General features: G+C 34.0%; 1 protein-coding gene across 1 annotated transcript; it reads left to right on the top strand.

The window, feature by feature from the left end:
• The first annotated feature begins 468 nt into the window (after positions 1-468).
• LOC5575348 (general odorant-binding protein 56d) lies at positions 469-21,397 on the top strand. The gene is made up of 4 exons (XM_001655676.2): positions 469-697; positions 894-1,010; positions 20,322-20,429; positions 20,506-21,397. Exons 1-4 carry the CDS (start codon positions 635-637, stop codon positions 20,626-20,628), a joined length of 411 nt encoding a protein of 136 aa, XP_001655726.1. The 5' UTR covers positions 469-634; the 3' UTR covers positions 20,629-21,397.
• Positions 21,398-22,845: the final 1,448 nt, after the last annotated feature.

Below are 22,845 nucleotides of genomic sequence, written 5' to 3'. Positions count from 1 at the left end.
GAAACAGTTGCTAGGATCTCAAGGCTTGCTAACCTATTGAAGCAACACAAACTCGCCAGCTGTCAAATCCGTTTCCAATATGGCGGATTGTACTAATTGACACATTGAACTACCTCCCTTATAAATACCTTGGTTGGCACGATCATATTTTATGCCCAGGAAAGTCAAGGAAATTTCCTTAACGAAAAGATCCTGAACCTACCGGAAATCGAACTCAAACACCTTCAGCATGACTTTGGACTGTACTGTAGACTCAAAATGCCCAGCCCGCTCTTATAAAATGACTGGTGAACATAGACTTTGACTACGAATTTGTTTCTGACAACAACGGTCTGCGGAGCACCGTGACTTCTCGTCTGGTGGAGAAATGGCCCCCAATGATGGACCAAAACAAAGAGAAAGAATTCACGTTTACCTCCGTGAAGAGAAAGAGAGCAAATAAACAATCTTATATATTCGATGAAATTTCGAGCCTAACAGTCCACGGTGAACAGTTGAACGGAGACAAGCTTCCGACCGGTTGCAAAGCGATCTGCGTGCTCGAATCAAACTCGGTGAACTAGTCAGACGCGGTTTGTGGGTCAGTTTAGTCGATGCGCGACAAAGAGTGAAAGTGCAAAAAATATAAGCAAACATGAAGTCACTTGTTGCGTCCGGAGTTGCGTTGTTAATGCTTGCGTCGTCGATAGTCCCAGGCGTGAGTGATAACCCCCCCTTTTTACTAGACTAGACTACTTTGTAGTGCTCGAAGCGCCCCAAGTTTGACGCGCGCGTGTTGCTCAAGCCGAGTAATTAATTCACACGCGCCCCGGAGCCTACATTGGATTCTAGCTCGTAGACTTGGGTTAAGTGCTTCCTGTTCTAATTAATAATCATCGTGTTCGGTTTTCCAGTGCGCGCAAGATTTCAAAGGCGCCATCGATGAGTGCACGAAGGAGTTCGAAATGGATATGGATGTGGTCGTTTCGCTCAAGTACGGCGATTTCAGCGAACGTGATCCCCTGATAGAGGTACCAGAACCCAGTTTCCTATTTTTCGAAATATATAATCACTTGATTGATCGAATCAAGCGTTGACCTTAGCAGTGAGCAGAGCGTTGAATTGTAAATTATCAAGCGGGGTGATTAATTCGGCGTGGGTGGAAAAGTTTCGTGAAATGCGTATATATGAGCTGCGAATAGAGGAACAAGAAAACATTGGTATCAGCGAAACGCATTCGTTAAATTGCCTGGAAAATAGACAATCTGTGCTAGCATTTCGTTTAAGTCAGAAATAACTAGGACCTGAAGTTTGTAGTGGATGCCATCAGAGATCAGTATAATAAGAATGTGTCAGAATGGAACTCTTAACTAATATCAAATGAATTTACAGCAGATCAAATTACAAGTAAGGTACCGTGGGGTAAGTGGATACAGAAAAATCAATAGTTAACTCCATTGTTATGTACAGCTAACGTGAATAATGTAACTCAAACTTTTTTCTGTGGATAACAAATAAGGGACTATTATACTTCAAATAGTCATTTATTTCGCTTTTTCTGATTGTATGTATTGAGTATGGAAGACTTAAAAATTTGCGCCAAATGATCCACTTGCCCCACCATGGTGGGGTAAGTGGATCACCATTAAAAAAAATCTGTTCTCGAAACAAATGTAGTGTGATTATGTTTAATAAGAATGATATTACCCTCGTTCTTGTTATTAGTGCTAGTAATGTTACTTTACTATACTTTAAAATTGAAAAGTATCTTTATTTAGTCAAGATATAATAAAAAATATGTATGTATTAGTTCATACTAAATTGAACAAAAAAAAAACATTGTAACTAGAAAAATTTGGAGAAAAATCATCCATTTATACGCATAAGTTATACAGAAGTATTGTAGGATTATTCCTAACGATATTTTCGAAAAACAGTCTTGGTTTAAAATATTAGTTACATTTACATTTGAATACCGAACTGAAATCCTTCCATTTTATTTATGAATATATGTGTATCATCTGTCTAGAACAATTTATATGGTCAAATAAGGTACGATACTATGCTTTCGATTGGAAAATTATTATATTTTACTCTTTTATAACTAAGCTTAGATAAACCACGAAAAGTTTCGTGTAAATTTTGAAATTATTATTCTTTTTATATTTTTTTTATACCAGAAAGTTTAAAAAAGCTTTTAGGTGGATTAATTCAAATTTTCTATGGTCAATTTGACAAATTCAAGCTGGGAACGGAACAAAATAAAGGAAAACAACATTGTCGGATATTAAGGCTTATTCAAGTTCACGTAAGCAGTCTGCTAATAGATGATAATTATTCTTGATCCACTTACCCCACCCCATTAAAAAGTAGGGGTAAGTGTACCATGTCCAATATATTTGTATTTATTTACATAAATTACATATTTTTCATTGTGAATCATTCAAAAGAATATAACCTAAAAAGAAGCAATGGTGCGAAAACTTTCAACATATTCAAGTATTTATGCTTTATATTGACAAATGATCCACTTACCCCACTGATACACTTCCCCCACTGTACCTTAATTTGAAGATCATTTAGAATTAGATAGTTTCTCAGGTAGATTACCATCGTGATTGCAATATAAATCAAAAATTGGTCAATTGGCAGAGAAAGCTCTCAGTTAATAACTGTGGAAGCGCTCTTAGATCACTAAGGTGTAAAGTACGCTTTGTTCTAGTTCGGGTGTACCTCTAGAAAAAAGGAGAAGAACAAATATGTTTTTTCATTAACCTTCAGCTGGTGGAGAAATAAAAATCTATTAGTATGCCGCTTTTAGAAATGTTCAAGCACAGTACCATTATGAGCTATAAAAAGCTATGAAATACTTATTTTGTTGATGTTTAATTTAATTTAACTATGATTAATTTAAATTTTTTAAAGACAGTTTTCTCAACATGCATTTAGTGTATTGCAATACAGATTTCGTCAACAATTATTCCGTTACTATCAACACACAAAAATTGATTTTTTTTTTCATTTTCAAAATGTATAGCATTTAAACTGAATACTTATGTTGAAGCAATTTAAACGTTTTTCAATAGCCTCAGAGTTGAATTTTCAACATTATGTTAATGTTGAGCACCTACGATACATGGTAGGTATCAAGCCAAATACAATTCAATATGGTTTGACTCCTTTTTATCCACTAATCAATTGTAGTTTTCAAACTTAGCATGGTCGGTTAGACAAGATTGACCCATCCTTCAACAATCGAGAGTTGCTTTGGCCACGCTCTAGCAACAACTGGAATTTGTGATTAGTCGAATACATACTTAAGAGAGTTGCAGAAAGCTCTCCTTTTTCTTACATAAGATGACATCAAAGAATTTTCTATGTAAATTTGATCGTTACAAATATTAATTAGGTAAGACAATTTTTGGCGGTTTTTCGTCGCCCCTCATCCTACGGTTTTTTTATATGAAAAAAAAAATGTATGGCACGTGAGATATCTCATACACCCTCCTCCCTCAATAATCCCTTACGTGATTAATAGACGATCCCATATATGTCCAATTCTTTTTTATTGGGCATGCACTTGGGAATGAACTCAAGAATGTTTGGGCAATGGCAAGAGACATGATTTGTTTTTGATAAGACTGTCGATCCCGTCATATTTCGGAGACTATCTTCTATCTTCTCAACTTGATAGCATTGCACAAAGTATATGAAACAGCCATTGATTAGATACTGTTCCAAGGGGTAGGGGAGGAGGTTTAGCAAAACTAGGCAATCTATAGAAAATTTAGGAATCTCATCTCCGTATAATAAGTTTGCATCGAGGAATAGGGTAAAGGGCTGAAATGGCTGACAATTTGAGAAACTGTTGGTACTGGGCGTACCCACGTCACGCACGTTGCCATCCAAAATTTACTGATTATTGATCTTTGAGCAGACTTGAAGCACTTCCCCACATGGAGAATGAAAGGTTAATTAGGAGTCTTATGGCTAAGTAGCCCATCATTCGTTTTGGCACCCATGTTGATTTTGCAGCTTGCAGTTTCAAAGTGATAAAACTCAGTCATCTTAAGTAATATTGATTCAGGAAAGTATCACTACTTGCGCTTACATGCAGAAAGTATGCTGATATTTTTTCAGCTATGTCAGTATCAGTGTTGATAGACTCACACTCAAATCTCAATCGATAAGCTCTCCCGCGAAAGCAAACTCATTTGAGATCTGTTTCGTAAATCATACGCCTAATATTTTTATGCAAAATCACTCAATCACACTCAATCCCACTCAAATGATTCTGTCATAAAACCCGTCATAAACTGCTGAAAACTGAATGTTGTTGTTAACGTTAGAAAGGATTATTATAATTCTACCACATTAACAAGAAATCATGGCTTTGTGCTAGAAAACAGTTAAAATACCAGGCAATGAATCAAACAGATGAGCCAACTCATCCATGATTTTTTGACTGCTGAGTTGCGTGGTTGACAACTCACGCATGAAAAATATCAGGAATGAGTTATGAGAATTTGAGTGTTTCACAACACTGGTCAGTACAAAACCGAATGATTTTCTTTAATTCGCAATTGTGAGACGAATTAGCCACAATCATCGCTACCCAATACAAATTTCGATGACGGCCTACTTCGCCTTATACCAACAGTCTTACGCTTATTTATAAAACTTTACAAAAGAGTTTCTTACCAAAAAGTTCTAATTTGGTGATGCTTGTTCTAAAGTTTGTACACTTTTGTGTTTTTGATAAACTTCTATATAAATACAAATGGAATGGTGTTTGTACTGGAAAAACAACTGAAAACTAATCTGTCGTTTTGTATGAGAAATTGCATGGAACTGTTCTAGACTGACAATTGGTGCATCCCTGTCAAAGTTGGTAGAACAGTACTTTTCAAAAGCATCCAAAAGTTACTTTTTAACCTTTCTAATGCATTAAGAAAAAGTTTCACATTATGCATTAAAGGTCAAAAATAACCCATGACTTTGAAATGCTCTTTAAAAACTAGCTTTGAACCGATTTTCGTTATTTTAGGCTTATATGAAAGACATGGAACCCTAGAATGGACCTTCGGACATATTTTGGAATATGGCCATTCTGGGCACAAGGGCACAAAGTTATCTGGAACCTGTTTCAAAAGAAACAGGCACATATCATTTCCAGCAGTTCATGTTTTATGGTTTCTGCTGTTCGATGGTTCAAATTTCATGGATTTTCATTCCGATTTACAAGGGCATCAAGAGGACCAAAAACTAGATTTGGCCGGATTTGGTCAGAGTATTCTGGAATCGGTTCCGATAGGGTGTCATGTGGACATTTTGAGACCATCATATAGTTCCATCAGGCGACAGCTCCAGAGTCATGATTTTTCAACCAGGTTTTAATAGACACCCTGTCAAAATTCAAACATGAAATTCTTCTTCTTGTGTCTGGTTTTAGGAAAATTAGGAAAATCTCTATTTGAATTCCATCTGGAGGATCTCTTCATGGATTCCACCAGAAATATCGTCATGGGTTTCTTCAAGGATTGTTCCAGGGATTTTTCCAGGGCTTATTTTCCAAGGATTTCTCTACTGATTACTACTAGTAAAATTTCTATAGTAATTCTCTCTGTGTCTATAGAAATCAAAAGTTGACTCGATTCAATGTCAGACGTTTCAATGTAACGTGTGTCAAGTAAATCGAAACTTCGGACATTAAAACGAATCAGCTTTTGATTTCTATAGACTGCAACGCAAATAACCGATCACTGCTCTTCAGAAATTTAATCAGGAAAATATTTTTTTTTGCTTTGCAGCATAAGTTTGAAATGAATGGAGCACAATTGGATTTATATTGAAAGTGGATAAAAATACTCTACTGTTATAAGATTGATCTGTTTTACTATTCATATTTTTATATTCAACTACAGTATTCATCGGATTTTGTCAGTCACTGAGACTTTGTTGTTGCCACAATTTTTTTTTTCATTTTTCATATTTTTTTATACCTTTTCAAGTTACTTAATATAAATGTGCACAACATGAGGCAGAAAGAGCAGAATTGTTTACTTTTTTAAGGAAAGCTTTAAAAAAGGGGCTGACAAAATCGGGTCATCTATATAATGATTCATAGAATATTTCATTTTGAGATTTCTTTAACAATACTCTGAGAGTTGCAAAGTTCGTTGTTTATCTGCATATGCTTGAAGTGAAATTTCTCATGATATCTGAAGTTCAGACTTTCTTCTGATATTCTGAAAATTCAGAGTTTGAACAATTATATTCGTAAATTATTGATGGTTGCAGTGGAATTCAATACTTTCCCTGAGATAAAATTGTCAAAAATTTCAATGATTTGGAGAAAATTGTTCTTTATGTTGAGCCCGTCTTTCTCATGTTTGGCTTATTTTAGAAGAATGGATAATAAATGCATCGATGTTGAGAAAATTAATAACTTTGACCATAAAAAAAATTTTAATCATACGTCAATGGTGGGTCGTGAAAAATATGCTGAATGGCTATGTGTGTCGTGCATCTAAAAAAGTTTGGGGACCTATGCTCTTTAAAATGTTTCAAGGATAAGCTGGTAGAGAATCGACTGTATATTTATTTGAAATTTGCTTTTTGTCTACGCAGTTATAATGTTTATTATTGTAAAAGCCTTTGACAACGAAAAAGGCCGTGTAGTCAATAAGAAAATTGTATGTACCTGAGATTTCTTTTGGAGTTCCTTCAGAGGTTTCCTCGGGAACTCCTCCAAGGGCTCCTGCAAGCAGTTCTCCAGGGATTCTTCCAGGAATTTAACCTGGGATTCCTCTAGGGATTTCTCTAGTTTTATTTCCTAGAGATACCTCCAGGTATTTATTCAAAAATTCCGCCAGAAATTTATCCAGGGATTTATCAAAAAATTTCCTAGATACATCTTTTGAAGGAAACCCTGGAGGAATGCTTATACTGTTTGATCAATAGAAATTTCTAGGGGAATTCTTGGAGGAATCCCCGGAGGATTTTATGGATACCCAGAACGCATTTCTGGAAAAAAAAAACGTGAGGAATCCTTGGAGTATAACCTGACAAAAACCTTAGAATAATGCATGTGGCGATTTTCCTCAAGGATTTGCTGAAGAAAACTCGCAAGAAATCCCTGTAGGAATTCATGAAGTTATTTCTTATCGAATCACTAGATGAATTTATGGTACAATCCCCAGAAGGACTCCTGGAGGAAATATCAGTCATAATTCTTCGAAGAATCTCGAGAAAAAGTATTGAAGAAATTCTGGAGTGATATCTGAAATAATCCTTGAATAAATCAAAAATTTCTGCAATAATTCCTGAAAAAGTGCCTTGAGAAATCCTTGGAATAATCCCAGTATAGTTTACTAGAAGAATTTATGGAGGCTTTCCGGCAGAAGCCATGGCCACCGGGACCCACATTTTAGAGGCCCTCATGAATCTTGACACAAATATTTTTAGTTAATCTTTCACGAATACTTTGAATCAATGCAATAGTACATACTTTTCGGAAACGCATCATATGATTTGAAAATTTCAGTTGGAATAATATGCAAAATTTTTGGAAATAAACTCTAATATGTTAAATTACGAAAAACAAGAAGATCAAGAAAGATAAAAATTGATTTGGATAAACAAGTGGAGTGCCATCCTTTTGCTTAATTTCTCAACGATTTTCTAACATGATTTTTCCAACTGCAATGAAAGCTTTCTCAACGAAGTTTAAGACTACGTTCGAAAGCAATTTATATATCTACAGATCAAGTAGGGAAAGTGTACCAGTTATGGCCATAGTGGTTCCCTATTTGGACATATGTGAAATTTTGATGACTTTCACATTTTAAATCTCTTTGAATGTTTTAACATCAAGCTATATCTAAAATCTAACTACTACAACACACACAAAATTTATTATTATTATTATTATTATTTATTTTTAATCAAAAATTTTGAAAGAGGGAAAAACCCCTTTGAGTGATTTCTTTTTGGAAACCTTTCTCAAAGAGGCACAAAACCTCTTTATCTTTTCACGAAACGTTATAAACTAAAGGCTCACACGGTAACGAACCATAACAGAGCCATTATCTTGAAAGGGACGTCAATTAGGTATGGAATAAGGGCATCAATTCAGTCGAATAAAAACCAGTAGGGGAACGAACCACAACCTCATTGATATCTGAAAATAAATTGAAAAGAAAAAAGCAACAACGAAGTATCAAACAAAATATGAGATTTCATTCAAGAAATGGAACAATAATTTTAAAATTGGATAGCATTTTGCACCTAGTATGTCACGCACAGACACAAGAATTGAGAGACCAACATTAGTTATGCTGTTCAACAATTTGTTTCTTGGAAAAATATATTTGTTGCAAAGAAATACTATATGATCAATGTCTTCATAGGATTTTCCACAGTCGCACAAATTGGAATCTGTAATGTTGATACGATACAAATGGCTGTTGCAAGTGTAATGATTTGACATTAACCTCGAAAATGAGCAAATAAAATTTCTACTAACTGACATATTATTAAACCATGGAAAGTGACTTACTTTAGGACAAATCGAATGACACCAACGCCCTTTATCACCAGAGTTCCAACAATTTTGCCAATTGGAAAGAGATATTTTTTTAAATTTTGAATAATATTCAGAAGGCGAAATATCACGATTGAAAATTACGCCACGATGCACACCTAATTTAGCTAAAGAATCAGCCTGTTCATTTCCATAAATATTACAATGAGCTGGGACCCATACAAATTTTATGACGAATCCTTGAGAGTTAAGATCAAATAGTATTTTTTTAATCATAAAAATGATATGATGAGTTTTAAAATTAAAATTGATTGTATTCAATGCATGAAGACAACTCAAACTGTCAGAACAAACAATATATATATTTGGAGTTTAATCTTTGATCAAGATGCATGCAAAATATAAGGCAATCAGCTCTGCTATGAAAATAGAACAGGGAGATTGTAATTTTAAAAAATGAGCTGAAAATAAATTGTACACACCGAAGCCAGCATTATCATGAATCAAAGAACCATCTGTATAATAAAATTGTGCAGGAGTGATTCCATTAAATTTCCGCTCGAATAAAAATTTAGAAATATTAGAATGTTGAATTTTTGGAACTTGTTTCAATTCATAAAATAGAGACAAGTCAATTAATGGTTGATAAGTATGAATGCTGATATTAGAATTATAAAATGCATTCCAAGGAATTGAAACAATATTTTCAACAGAACAATGATTAAAGGAGTCTAATATTTTGCTCGTGGGATTAATTTCAAATAAAGAGCTTAAAATATTAATAATCGGATGATTGTTAGAAAAACAATTCATCGTAAATTTACAGTACAATTCTTGAAAACGAATTTTAAGTGGAATAACACCTGCCAAAACTTCAATTGATTGAGTATGAGTTGAATTCATAAGTTTTAAACAAATTCTCAAGCAACGAAATTGTATCTTTTCAAGTTTGACAAAATATGTTTGTGCAGCACTACCAAATGTAAAACAACCATATTCCATAACTGAACGAATAGTAGTTTTGTTAAGTGTTATTAAATCAGAAGGATTGGCTCCCCACCAAGTACCGTAATTTCGGGTGAAATTGATCACTTTTTACGGTTTTTCTTGTCTGATTCCTATAATGTTGACAATGCCAAACAACTGAATGCAGGAAAACAAGTATGAAGGTGAGCCTCATTGACTCAAGTACCGAAATTTTCTAACAAATGGTATTTTAGTGCTAAAAAACATGTCTAAAATAAAAAATCGGGAGATCTCATTTCGGGGTGAAATTGATCACTTATCAATGCCATTATTGTGAGTTTTCAAAACAACTTTACATAATAAATTTAAGCTCCCTGAATCCGAAAATGCTTGCCAAATTCTTAACAATACAATATTTATAGAAATAATGAATGTTTAAATTTCAAGAATAACGCAGAAAACGCCTAAATGTATGCAATTTCCTAAGGAATTTCCTGATATATAACAGAAATTCAATTATTTCAACCAAATCAACAAATTGGTACGAGTTTTGGTTATGAAATCTAGTTTGGGAATATATCTTAAGTATCCTTACAAACTTTCAGGATTATACCATGTCCAAATCCTTGTCTAGAACTAGAAGTTTATTGATGTTTGTCAACACTGCACCGTACAAGATTTTGAAATTTTACATTATTTTCACAGAAATAAACATTTTTGAACGCAAAAAACTTCACAACACACAATTTGGACATACTAACGACAAACAACGTTTATTCACTGTAGGTTACATTGATATTTGTGTTCCATTAGGAAGAAATAAAATCGAGTGACACAGTGATCAATTTCACCCTACTGATCAATTTCACCCGAATTCACGGTACCAGTGATTGTTCGAAGAAAATTTATTCGTTTTGCACAAACTTTTTGAATATATTTGATGTGAGTGTTCCAATTCAATTTAGAATCAAACCATATACCAAGATATTTGTAAATATCAACTTCTTCAATTTCAAGTCCATTTAGATATAAATTTATATTTGTGGAAGAATATTTTCGTGTAAAAACAATATATTAGCACACTACACTAGCCAGCAACTGCGCTGGCTGAGGTTTCTATTGTGTGGGCTTCCAATGGGTCGCGACGTTTCTCAACGACCGGTTACGGAACATGAGTCCGTTGCTCGATAAATACTTGTTTTAATTATGAATCGTGGTTTACGGCCAACCAGCCGAGTGGAAGTTTAACACACTACCGAAAAGCTAAACATTACATATAATTTGCAATTGGATTAGATGGACAAATTGATGTGAAGATTGCGAAAAAGTTACACGTCTTCTCAGTGAGAATCGAACTCACGACTCCCCGATCTCTAGTTGGGGCGCGTTAACCACTACGCCATGAGAGGACTCATGAACGCAGAAGTTAACCTGAATTCGATTTCAGCTCAATAATCACGTGGTCCTCTTTCGCAAAGTGCACCTCTTTCGGAAGAAATTAGATGCCCATCCAAACACAACGCCTTTCTATATATATCCAATGCCTAGCCCGAGAGCGCATTGTTTTTTAGATATAGGAATAGCACACTACACTAGCCAGCAACTGCGCTAGTGTAGTGTGCTATTCCTATATCTAAAAAACAATGCGCTCTCGGGCTAGGCATTGGATATATATAGAAAGCGTTGTGTTTGGATGGGCATCTAATTCTTCCGAAAGAGGTGCACTTTGCGAAAGAGGACCACGTGATTATTGAGCTGAAATCGAATTCAGGTTAACTTCTGCGTTCATGAGTCCTCTCATGGCGTAGTGGTTAACGCGCCCCAACTAGAGATCGGGGAGTCGTGAGTTCGATTCTCACTGAGAAGACGTGTAACTTTTTCGCAAATCTTCACATCAATTTGTCCATCTAATCCAATTGCAAATTATAAGTAATGTTTAGCTTTTCGGTAGTTGTTAAACTTCCACTCGGCTGGTTGGCCGTAAACCACGATTCATAATTAAAACAAGTATTTATCGAGCAACGGACTCATGTTCCGTAACCGGTCGTTTGAGAACGTCGCGACCCATTGGAAGCCCATTGTTTTTTGAACAGAAAAAGAAAAACCGTTTTCATGTGCCCACATATCAATATTATCTAAGGCACATTGCATAAAATGTCTAATGATCTCTCTATTTTTGCCACTAATAGAAATCACATAATCATCAGCAAGGGGGCCCAGATAGCCGTAGCGGTAAACGCGCAGCTATTCAGCAAGACCATGCTGAGGGTCGTGGGTTCGAATCCCGCTGGTCGAGGATCTTTTCGTAAAGGAAATTTTCTCGATTCCCAGGGCATAGAGTATCTTCGTACCTGCCACACGATATACACATGCAAAAATGGTCAATCGGCAAAGAATGCTCTCAGTTAATAACTGTGGAAGTGCTCACAAGAACACTAATCTGAGAAGCAGGCTCTGTCCCAATTGGGACGTAACGCCAGAAAGAAGAAAGAAGAAGAAGAATCATCAGCAAATTGTAGTAAGTAACAACCATTAGGAATAATGGAAGCAATGTCACTTGTGAATAAATTGTACAAAAAAGGACTTAAACAAGACCCTTGTGGAAGGCCAAAATAACTATAACGGATAGTTTTGGAACATCCATCATGGAAAAAATTCATAATTTTGAAAGAAAACGAATTACATAAAAAATTTGAAATCAAATTTGGAATTTTTAAATTGTTCATTTTATTGAACAATAAATCAATTAAAACAGAATCATATGCTCCAGAAACATCTAAGAAAGTTGAAACAACATCCTGCTTTTTATTGAAGGAAAGTTGAATTTGTGAAGCCAAAAGTGAAACACAATCACGGGTACCACGACCTCTTCTAAAACCAAATTGAGAAGATGGAAAAATTTTGTTATCTTCAGCCCATAATTCAAGGCGGTTTAAAATCATTCGTTCAAACAGTTTAAGAAAACATGACAGCAAACTAATTGGTCTTCTACTATCTGCAAATGAAGGATCTCTACTGGGCTTCACAATACTAATAACTTTAATAGAACGCCATTCAAGAGGTACAATGTTCTGATATAAGAAAGAATTATAAATTGAAAGTAAATGAAGTTTTCCTTCATCTGGCAAATTCTTTAATACAATAAATTTAATATTATCAATTCCAGGAGCAGTATTTTTGGTAATTGAATCTACAGACCGAGCTACAGACCATAACTTCGATAAAGAAGTCTCTCTGTCAAGATTTTCAACAAAATTTTTCCAATAATTTCTCTTTTTAAATTTTGTTATTCTTGTAAACTGTGCTTCAGCTTTACAATATAATAAATAATGATTTCTGGAACCAGATCTGCGAAATAATTTGAAGGCATCTGATTTATTCTTTAAAGAAATGGAACAATCATCATCCCACCAAAAAGAAGGAAGATTTTTCTTTACAGTACCAGACACTAATTTCCTGTTCTGTGAATTACGTAAACAGTTATTCAATAACTTTGAAAAAGTATTATAGTTTTCAATTGGTGAATCAGAATTAACTGTATTTATCAATGAATCAGATATAAGGTCAGAAAATTTGGTCCAATTGACATTTCTACAGAGATAAGGAACACATGGTTCATTTAATATATTATTGTATTTAGATGTTTGAATTTCAATTAAAATAGGCAAATGATCACTACCATTTGGATCATCAATAATTTTCCAAGAAGATTGCATTGATAAATTATTTGAACAAAGGGATAAATCAACACATGAATGATTATTGGGAGGCACAGCAACCCTAGTAATCGATCCATCATTAAGAATATTTAAATTAAAATCATCAATCAAATCCATAATTAGAGAACCCCTAACATCCGTTTTTTCACTACCCCAGGCAAAATTGTGTGCGTTGAAATCACCCAATACATAAAGTGGAGGAGGAATTTCATTCAAAATACATTCTATTTGAGACAACGAAAAACTTGCATTTGGAGGAATATAAAAACAAACAATAGAAAACTCACGTTTTCCTTTTCTAATAGATACAGCAACGTATTCTATTTGTGATTGAAAAGATAAAACTAAATGTTTGAATTCAATATTTTCACGAACACCAATTAATACTCCTCTAAATGATGAATCCCTATCTTTCCTTATTAAGTTAAATTGTGGAATACGGAAAAATTTTGATGTTCCTAACCATGTTTCATTCAAGCAAAACACATCTACATTAAAATTTGTAATTAATGCTTTCAACCGATCAATTTTTTGAATAATGCTGCGGCAATTCCATTGTAAAATGTTCAAATTATTGCAATTATTTGAAGCCATTAGTAAGAAAATAATGAGGCAATGAGGGGAACAAATGAATTCAATTTATTCAAAAGAGTGGTCAAAAATGGTAAAACCATTTTAATGATTTTTTTCCAAAAATCACTTAATCCCAAAAAGTCAACAATTTCTTCAAGGATTCTCAAAATTGACTGACTTGAATTTTCGTTATTTTGCTCATTAGAATTAGTCTTGGACTGCTCATTAGGCTTGGATGAACAATCAGAATCAAATCTTTCAAAACCTGGAGTATTTTTGTGAGATGCAAATGCCTTAAGGGGAGGAAAATTCATATCAAAAGAAGTTGATGGTTGAGGTTCATTAGAAATATTATTTTGTTTGTTCGAAGAAATATTAACAGTTTTTCTCCTTTTATTAGGAGGTTTGTAAACAAAATTATTGAAATTATCAAATGATTCAACTCCATCATCATTGGGTAAAATTTCAAAAACATTAGCTGAAGAAATGTTATCTGAAGATTTCATTACTTCAGCATATGATAAATTGGTCTTATTTCTTATTTTTTTATTTAATTTGGATTGATGATCAATGTAAACAGCACAATCTTTCAAAGATTTGTGCTTCTGTTTACAATAAATACAAAGGTCCGAATTTTTATTACATTCAGACGAAGAATGCGCTTCGCCACACTTCGAACATTTTTGTTTATTGGAGCAAAAACTGGAAGTGTGACCAAAAAGGAGACATTTGTCACAATGCATGAGCTTAGGATAGTAAAGCCTCACGCGAAATTTTACATTATCAATAATTACGAAGTCTGGCAGGACTGAACCAGAAAACGTAATTTTGATGCAATTCGAATGCATATATTTGGAATCATTTCCAACAAAATATTGTTTTGACAAACGAACACAATCCAGGACTCTAACAGGAGAAAGGGATTGGTTCTTAAAAAATCCTGAACCATGGTTCCTAACATCTTCGCAATCCAAAAATTCATCATAAATAATTCCGTTTATTTCGCATGCGTCACAAGGAGCATACACGCGATAGGAATTAGAAAACATTTTGGATTCCAAAAGAGAGTTGGCATCATCTCTTGATCCAAAAATTACTCTCAACTTATCGAGAGAAATTTTTTTAATTTCTTTTATCGATTTGTACTTTTTATAAACTTCAGATGAAATCAATAAAACGTTAATCGAATTTTCTTTCTTACGAAAATACACTACAAGTGGACCGGAAAAACTGGAAGGATAAACCTTCACACGAAAAGGTTTATTCAAAGAGGTTTCAATTGATTGAACATCATCTTTTGACCCTCCTTCACCCTCGTCAGTTTCCATAACAGAAACTCAACGAGGGAAAAGATGTGAATTTGTTTGAAAGAGTAATAAAAATAGTAAGGTGAAGAAATAAAATAAAAATACTTATACTTATGTTGGAAGTTCAACAACAAACGAAACTCCAAAATGAACTTGAATCACCAAACTTCAACGACGAACTTGAATGAAAGGCACTTGAATGCTTGAAAAAACTGCAACTCTTGAATAAAACACTTGAAGAAATAGTCCCAGCAAATCCACAGAATCGCAAGACAAAGCCTCGAAGGAATGGTCCCAGCGAAACCACGAAATAGCAAACCAAAGCCACGTAGGAATGTTTCCTGCAAATCCACTGAATCGCAATCCAAAGCCTCGTAAGAATGGTCCCAGGAAATCCACGAAATCGCAATCCAAAAACTCGGAAGTATCTGAAATGAGAGAAAAAATTTGACAAGCAGAGAAAAAAACCGTTTTGCCTGGTCAAGGCCTACTTACCGAGTATACACACACAAAATTTCAAAATTAGAAAACATTAAAGTTATCACGTATGGTAAAATAGGGAACCACTTTGTCCATAACTGGTACATCTACCCTAATAGGAGTTAATTATTTGATTATTTGTTATGAAAATTACTCTATCAATCACATTGCAGACCTTGTAGCGTTTTAGTGCTTTGAATATAGGAACTTTAGAAAACTGCAAAAATGGAGCAAAAAGAGACAGGCACCAAAAAGAGACCGAAAATGGATCAAACAGAAAACATAAAAACAAAATATAACCTAAAATGAACCAGAAGAAAAGAGAATCAGAACAAACATTTCTCTTTTTTTTTGTGTAATTCTTTATTATGACTTCATTATGATGTAATCTTAACTTTGGAGGAGAATCCAAGTTAACCCTTCTGCTCAAAAAATGTGTTTAATAGTACTCTTTATGAACACCTTAAATTAGCCCTAATTCCAATAACTATGAAAAATTTTCAAATATGAAAGAACAGCCTAAGATCAAAAGAAGGAACATATATAATAAAAATTTAGGCAAGTGTAATGCTAACCCAACAAACATTTTGCTGAATAACAGTCGTTCAAATCACTTTCAAACTTACTTTAGCTGAGTAAACTGTTATTCATCTACCAATGTTACTTGGGAATAATTGTTATATCGGTATAACTACAAAGAACTGCCGATGATTTAAAGAAGGCAAAATTCCCAATCAAAATATAAGATAAATTAATTTTAATTTATAGTCATGAAACCAGTACAGATGTTTAAAAGCAGGAAAAATTTCTGACGAAGTTGTCAAAACAAACACATTAAAATCCTAGCACACCTTTGGTAACTCAAAGACGAGCCAACTAGCTTAGAGTCTTGACTCGAGTTCACAACTTCATCCTGATTGAACAGATCGTTGAAGAACTTATATGGCCACAAACATGACGTCCCGCCATATCATATCAACATATTTATTAGCTGAATATTTATGGGGCCATACTCGAGGGGTGCAGTCTCCAACATTTTGGTCATTCAATTTGAACACAATCTTCCTACCAGTGCTAACCGTTGTTTGTTTGCTTGATGCACACTTTAAATACTCCACACAAAGCTTCTACAGCTTGATGCAGGCAATAAGTTCAATAAATCATCTTAATTAGATAGTTTCTGACCGTATGTTATTTAAAAAAATATTTCACAAAAGTAATGAAAAACTTACGATACAATAAGACCAAGTAAACGTTTTTTCAACACTTGATAGTTTTTGTATTACATAAAATTTATAGCTGTTTTTAGCGTTGCGTACTAATGACCGCACACTCCTAGGCATGCTCGGATCATTTTGATGAAAATTTTAGCTTCACAGCAGCCTAGCTGCTTGTTGATATTTAGTTCGCACCCCCCAGGGCCACACTTATGAAGCCTACACATCAGCATTGAAAAAAATTGAATATTTTTTTATCGTAATTCGCTAAATGGCCAAATAGCGTTCGGCCAGACGGCATTCGGCTAAATGGTCGGACACTGACTATTCAGAGACTTTCATTAAAATAGAGACAAATCCAACAAACATTAGTAGCTGAATAATAGTTTATTCAGCTGAAATATGTTTGAGAGTGGTTGGTTCAACTCTTATTACGTGAAAATATTTGTTGGGAAGTCTCTAAAAAAAAGACCTGCTACCAGCATTACAGCAATTTCTTCAACTCTAAACTGTTAAATAAATCTTTTTGTTCAACAACTTGAATATTAAACATGAATAGAATGAGCATAATTTAATTTAAGATACCTATAAGAAGAGAATCATTAAACGAATTTTGGTGTTGACATTGACATTGATTGGCATTGACAAAGATGATTGATTTTAAACTGTAAACATATAAAATCTATTAAGATTTATTAAATATAAAAAATTACCTACATTAATTTCAATTTCAAATTGGTTTATTTGGTTTAATTCATAGGGGTTCAGTTTTCAATTTTTCAACGTTATAAAATAAATTGACTCTGGTATTGAAAACCGTATGAAAACATTACAATATGAAAAGCTTAGCAGGATTTGGGGCACGTGTGCCACCTTAAGCAAATTGTTCTCTAACTTTGTCTAAAGCTTAAAAACCCCACTAATTTAGTCTCAAGATGTTACTTTCGCACTTTTTTATAAGCACTGTGCCATACAAAAAGAAAATAATTTCATTATGTGTTATTTCTGGAGCTCTTCAAATATCATCCAAAACAACAAAATTTTCAACACTATGGGGCAAGTGTGCCACCCTTATGGGGCAAGACGGCCACCGAATGAACATTCTAGTAATTCTACTAGTAATGATTTTTTTCTTGTAATATTGTTAACAAAGCGAAGCCTCATTGATAAGTCTAAAAATATTTTTAAGTTTACCGTCATAAGGGGATGCTTTATAACAACACTCTTAAAAATAATGGAAATTACTGTGGACGTAATTCAGAGTATGACTGAATGGCACATGATGTAAATGATAAAACAACATAAAAATGTGTCCTTGAAGATGTATTGAACAAAAAATGTAATTTTACACGTAAAAGGACACGAAAAAGATGTCACTATGATCGGCATCTCCCGAATCAGACGCTATGGTATTTGAAATGTGACATAAATTCACGTCATTCGGTTCGCTTCTTTTATGTGCATCCAAAAGACGTAAAATCACAAGATTTTTTCGGAGTGTGAAGGTTCATCACATGCAGAACAATTCAATTCGAATAACTTAAGGTGAAGATGAATCGAAGCCAAACCTCAAATTTTCAAGAGCACTAATCTGGAGAACCAAACATCCGTTTAAGCTGAAAACTTAATCGATTGGTCACTAGCTGGTGGTGACCAATCGATAAGGGTTTCAGCTCAAACGGGTATTCGGTTCTCCAGATTTGTGCTCTTGAAAATTTTAATTTTGGCTTCGATTCATCTTCACCTTAAATGATTATTTTATCTCCATTCAATACGATATATGAATTAACCTTTTTTACGGGGATCTGTATAATATTACACTAGATCAGCTCTAAAGGATGGTAAAATATTGATAAATATGGGTAAAACAGTTCTTGAAACGCCTAAAACCATGTCAATATCAAATATTTGGAGAAAAATCACTTTGGGAGCAAAAATGTTTGCCATTCCCCTTCTACACTTCAGAAACCACTTCTGGTGCCTCATTTTGGTTCATTGTTATGATTTTGTTGATGATGTTTACATTTTTATGAATTTCACTCCAACCATTTTTGTTTTCCAAATAGATGGCACACTTGCCCCAAATAGTATAGATTTCAACCAAAATGGATTTCGTATGTAAAACCAATTTTTTTTTTATCGTTCAAATGCCAACATAAATTATTCATTCATATAGCTTTACGATGTGCAGTATGTTTGAAAAATCTGTTTTTAATTTGCCTCTCACCATGCTATTTAGAAACAACGAAGTCTTATAAAAATCACTGAAATTTGTTTGTTTTTACAAAAGTCCATGCAGACACGTGAAAAGTAGAGCAATCTTCGTCATATTTTGATCATTGTATTATAAACTATAAGGGAACATATTGTTAAGCTCAAAGAAAAAATATAATTCGTAGTTTTTATAAAAATCAGGGGTGGTACACTTGCTCAAAATTCCGCTATTGTTATCATAAAATAACTGCCATGTTGCTGGAATCAAGGTTTTATATTCGAACCAACATATAGTATTATGAACAATCATAATCACCAATTCCCAAGCAATGTTAGATAACTGGATGATATCAAATTGATAACAGCTTTCATTATCGCTGTTATAATTTCCATATTTTTTATCAATGACAACTGAATGATAACAAAATTCGTTTAAATTGTATCCTTGACAAGTTGATAACAACATATGTTATCACACTTTTTCACATCACAATTTTATAGTTCGTGTTGAAATGAACAAAGTAGACTTTTCATCAAACAACATTTTCTAAAATTGTTTAGACCGTGAGTTTAAGCCAAAACACTCATCTCTCAACACTCAAAGGTTATCTGTGATGTATGACCATGATTGTATTAAGAAAATGATAATACACATTCAGTTATGAATTTGAACTTGGTGATAACAGAATAAGTGGTTACTTTGTTATTCGAAGAATAAATTTTGGTTCCCATTTTTGTTATATTATCTGTTGATTTAGCCAAGATGATAAGAAAATTAGTCATCAAATGATGATAACCAGGTAACAAGATTTTTCATCATTTTGTTGCTCGGGTTATCAGTCCAAAACAAGAAACTTTGAAAACGTTAGTTTATAATGCTTAAATATGATAGAAAATGTGTCAAATATGTAAGCTAAAGGGAAGTACAATAACACCGCTATTCCTCCTTTTGGTGATATAAATGTTAATTTTAAACAAACAATTTCAAAACTATTGTAACTTAAAATGAGTAAATATTCTGAAATATGTTTTTTCAGCAAAATTGCAGCCACTAGTTTGAAGAGCTACTGTGTGGTATTTGCAGTGGTTACACTTTTATAGGTCATTTGCATGTGAATTACATACATGTGAAATAGAGTGACTTAAAATCGTGACTAGGTGACCTATAATAGTGTGGGTAGGGTATATCAACTGTTATAGTTTTCTTGAAAATATTGATCACTCTACTTAGGTCGAACATTTACCCCACCTCAGTCCTCTACGCCTTCATTGGCTAATTAAGCAACAAATGTTATTAACGTTTTATTACATACATTTGCAGTGCTTCACCGAGTGCCTGATGAAACGATCCGGCTTTATGTTCGACGACTTCAGCTACAACAAAACGTTAATCATCGGTTTCGCCGGGCGCTACTTGGAACCCGAGGGTGTAAGTATCCTTTGGTGAAATTGGCAGACCAATTGACCCGTTCGTTGTTCACACATGTTTTTGCTGCTTCTTCCAGGCCCAGTATGTTTACGATAACTGTGTGGACAAATTCGGAACGACGGTATGCGTGACCGGATTCGAAATGTACCAGTGCATACACGAAACAGCGGTGGCCGAATGGGTCGAAAGTAATTTCTAGTGCAAGCAATAAGCCGAGTAAGCAATACAATGAGAATCGGGCGCGGGCGCGAGAGAGTGCCGTTTCACACCGGCTGTGTTTCTTATACCTACTGCCCAACAGAGGCGAGTTGTTGGATTTCGCGAATTTTAAGTGTGTCAGTTTGGCGTATTGGCCCATCGAATCCCTCTCCGATATGTGTTACACTGCAAGGGGGAGATGTGAGAAAAAAAAACGTTCCAGTACTGATTCAGATCAAATCTTAACACGATTGATTTTTTAAGGTGAAAATGAATCGAACCAAAACCACAAGTTTTCAAGAGCACAAATCTGGAGCACCGGATATCCGTTCAAGCTGAAAACTTGATCGATTGGTCACTCTTGACCAATCGATAAAACTTTCCACGTGAACGATTGCCTGGTTCTTCAGATTTGTGCTCTTGAAAATTTGATACTCGGCTTGAATTCATCTTCACCTTAAAGCGTCACGTGGATGGCATCTCATAGAAATTTAATAGTTTAGAATTTATTTATTGAATTATTTATTTATTTATTGACACCTTAGTTAAATTATTTCTAGTTTAAGAATATCATTTAATTTATTTTTAATTCGAAACTTTGCAAGTACACCAGGACAAGTTGAAACAGCAGGGTATATAATCAGAATGAAAAGATGCAAACAATCACGCATCGAATTTTCAAGAGCCTATATTAAAAGAATCTTAAAATGAACTGCGCTGAAAATATGATCGATTGGTTCACCAGATCAATCCATTAAGTTTTCATAACAAACGAACATCTGAATTTACAGTTTTGTACTGGCTACGAGATGATGTGTCTTCGATTCATTCCTACCTTAAATTGCGCATTTAGTTGAAAAAAAAACTTCAAATGGAGAAAAATCTGCCAATATTAATAAAAATCAAAACAATTTTCATTTTATTTTGCTCCACTAGTTTTAACTTGCCCGGTGTACCATTCAAGTGATTCATAAACGTCTTAAAGAACGAAGAAATCCAAAAATTTGAATTTTTATATGAGATATCTTGCTCGTTGTGGATGCAATAAAACAAAGAAATATTTCTGAGTAACAGTCATGGCTCTGGTGATATTCGACTATTTTCTCAATAGTCAGATGAACAATATTATATAAGACAGTATTACAGTTGAAACAAATAAACACAAACACTTTAATACAAAAATATTTGACTGTTCTCAAAGGTATATTACTATCGAGTATTCTGCATGATTTTGAACTTTATATGCATGATATGAATGCATTTACATACGTAAAGCTTTAATAATCCATAGTTTGTTATTTTAATAAACTTGTGTTGTTGACGTCAGCTCGAGAGTAGTCGAGCCAGAGCTGAGTTCGACAATTAAGGTATTCCACACGGTGCGACATTTCTAAGTTGAGTGGATAGAAATAAATGAAGGAATAATAAATAATTTGAAACAATTCAGAGCGTCTGTTTTTTTTTCGCATACATGTGAAACTTCATAGTTATCAAACAAGCAATAGATTCATCCGTAGAATAATACGAGGGGATTTAAAATTAGGTGATACTAAATCAAATAATAATAACAATTTGTTAAAAGCATATAACATTTAATTTTAGCATTTTTTTCAGGCGAAGCGAAATCAATTGTTTGAAAGAAAAAGAAAAATACGCCTATCAAACAACTTAACCTAAATAAATAAGCACCTATCGTGACCTTCTATCACCTGTAGAGATATAGACTAAGTCAAAATTCAATTTTGAATCTTCAACATAGTCATCTTCCATGTATAACAACGAATAATACATATTGGTACAGCATACAAGTTGACCGACCTGAACCAATCTTCGCAGTTAGAGAGCTTGTTCTTCGGACAAACTTAAAATTTCCGATTAATGAGAAGATGAGGACACCCATGTTAATAGCACGAGTTTGGTTTCATAATCACAAAATTTTGGCAAGTCATTCTAGCAAAAGTAAAAGTCCAAAAAACTATCTTCCATCTAACCAATTTTGGTGATCGTGGAAACAAGTCTATGGATTTTTTCAATGCTCTGGTCAGCAAGTAAATTTGCTCCAAACTGACTTGCGTTAATTAACTCGCAATAAGTCAAACATTTGTAATTGGTGACCTAAATGCCAAACATCGGTCAAGGAATAATTCACAAAGTAATTCCAACGGCAGAATTTTATTTGATGAGTGCTCTTCAGGATATTTCTCAATTCAATACCCTG

This window comes from Aedes aegypti, chromosome 3 (genome assembly GCF_002204515.2).
Source record: "Aedes aegypti strain LVP_AGWG chromosome 3, AaegL5.0 Primary Assembly, whole genome shotgun sequence".
Classification (NCBI taxonomy): Eukaryota; Metazoa; Arthropoda; class Insecta; order Diptera; family Culicidae; genus Aedes; species Aedes aegypti.
This window is presented reverse-complemented; position numbering and strand designations above follow the sequence as displayed.

Coding starts and splice junctions, on each gene's coding strand:
- LOC5575348 (XM_001655676.2), top strand. CDS start 635: ATGAAGTCACTTGTTGCGTCCGGAGTTGCGTTGTTAATGCTTGCGTCG. Junction 698..893: donor CGTCGTCGATAGTCCCAGGC/GTGAGTGATAAC, acceptor TCGGTTTTCCAG/TGCGCGCAAGATTTCAAAGG. Junction 20,430..20,505: donor GCTACTTGGAACCCGAGGGT/GTAAGTATCCTT, acceptor TGCTTCTTCCAG/GCCCAGTATGTTTACGATAA.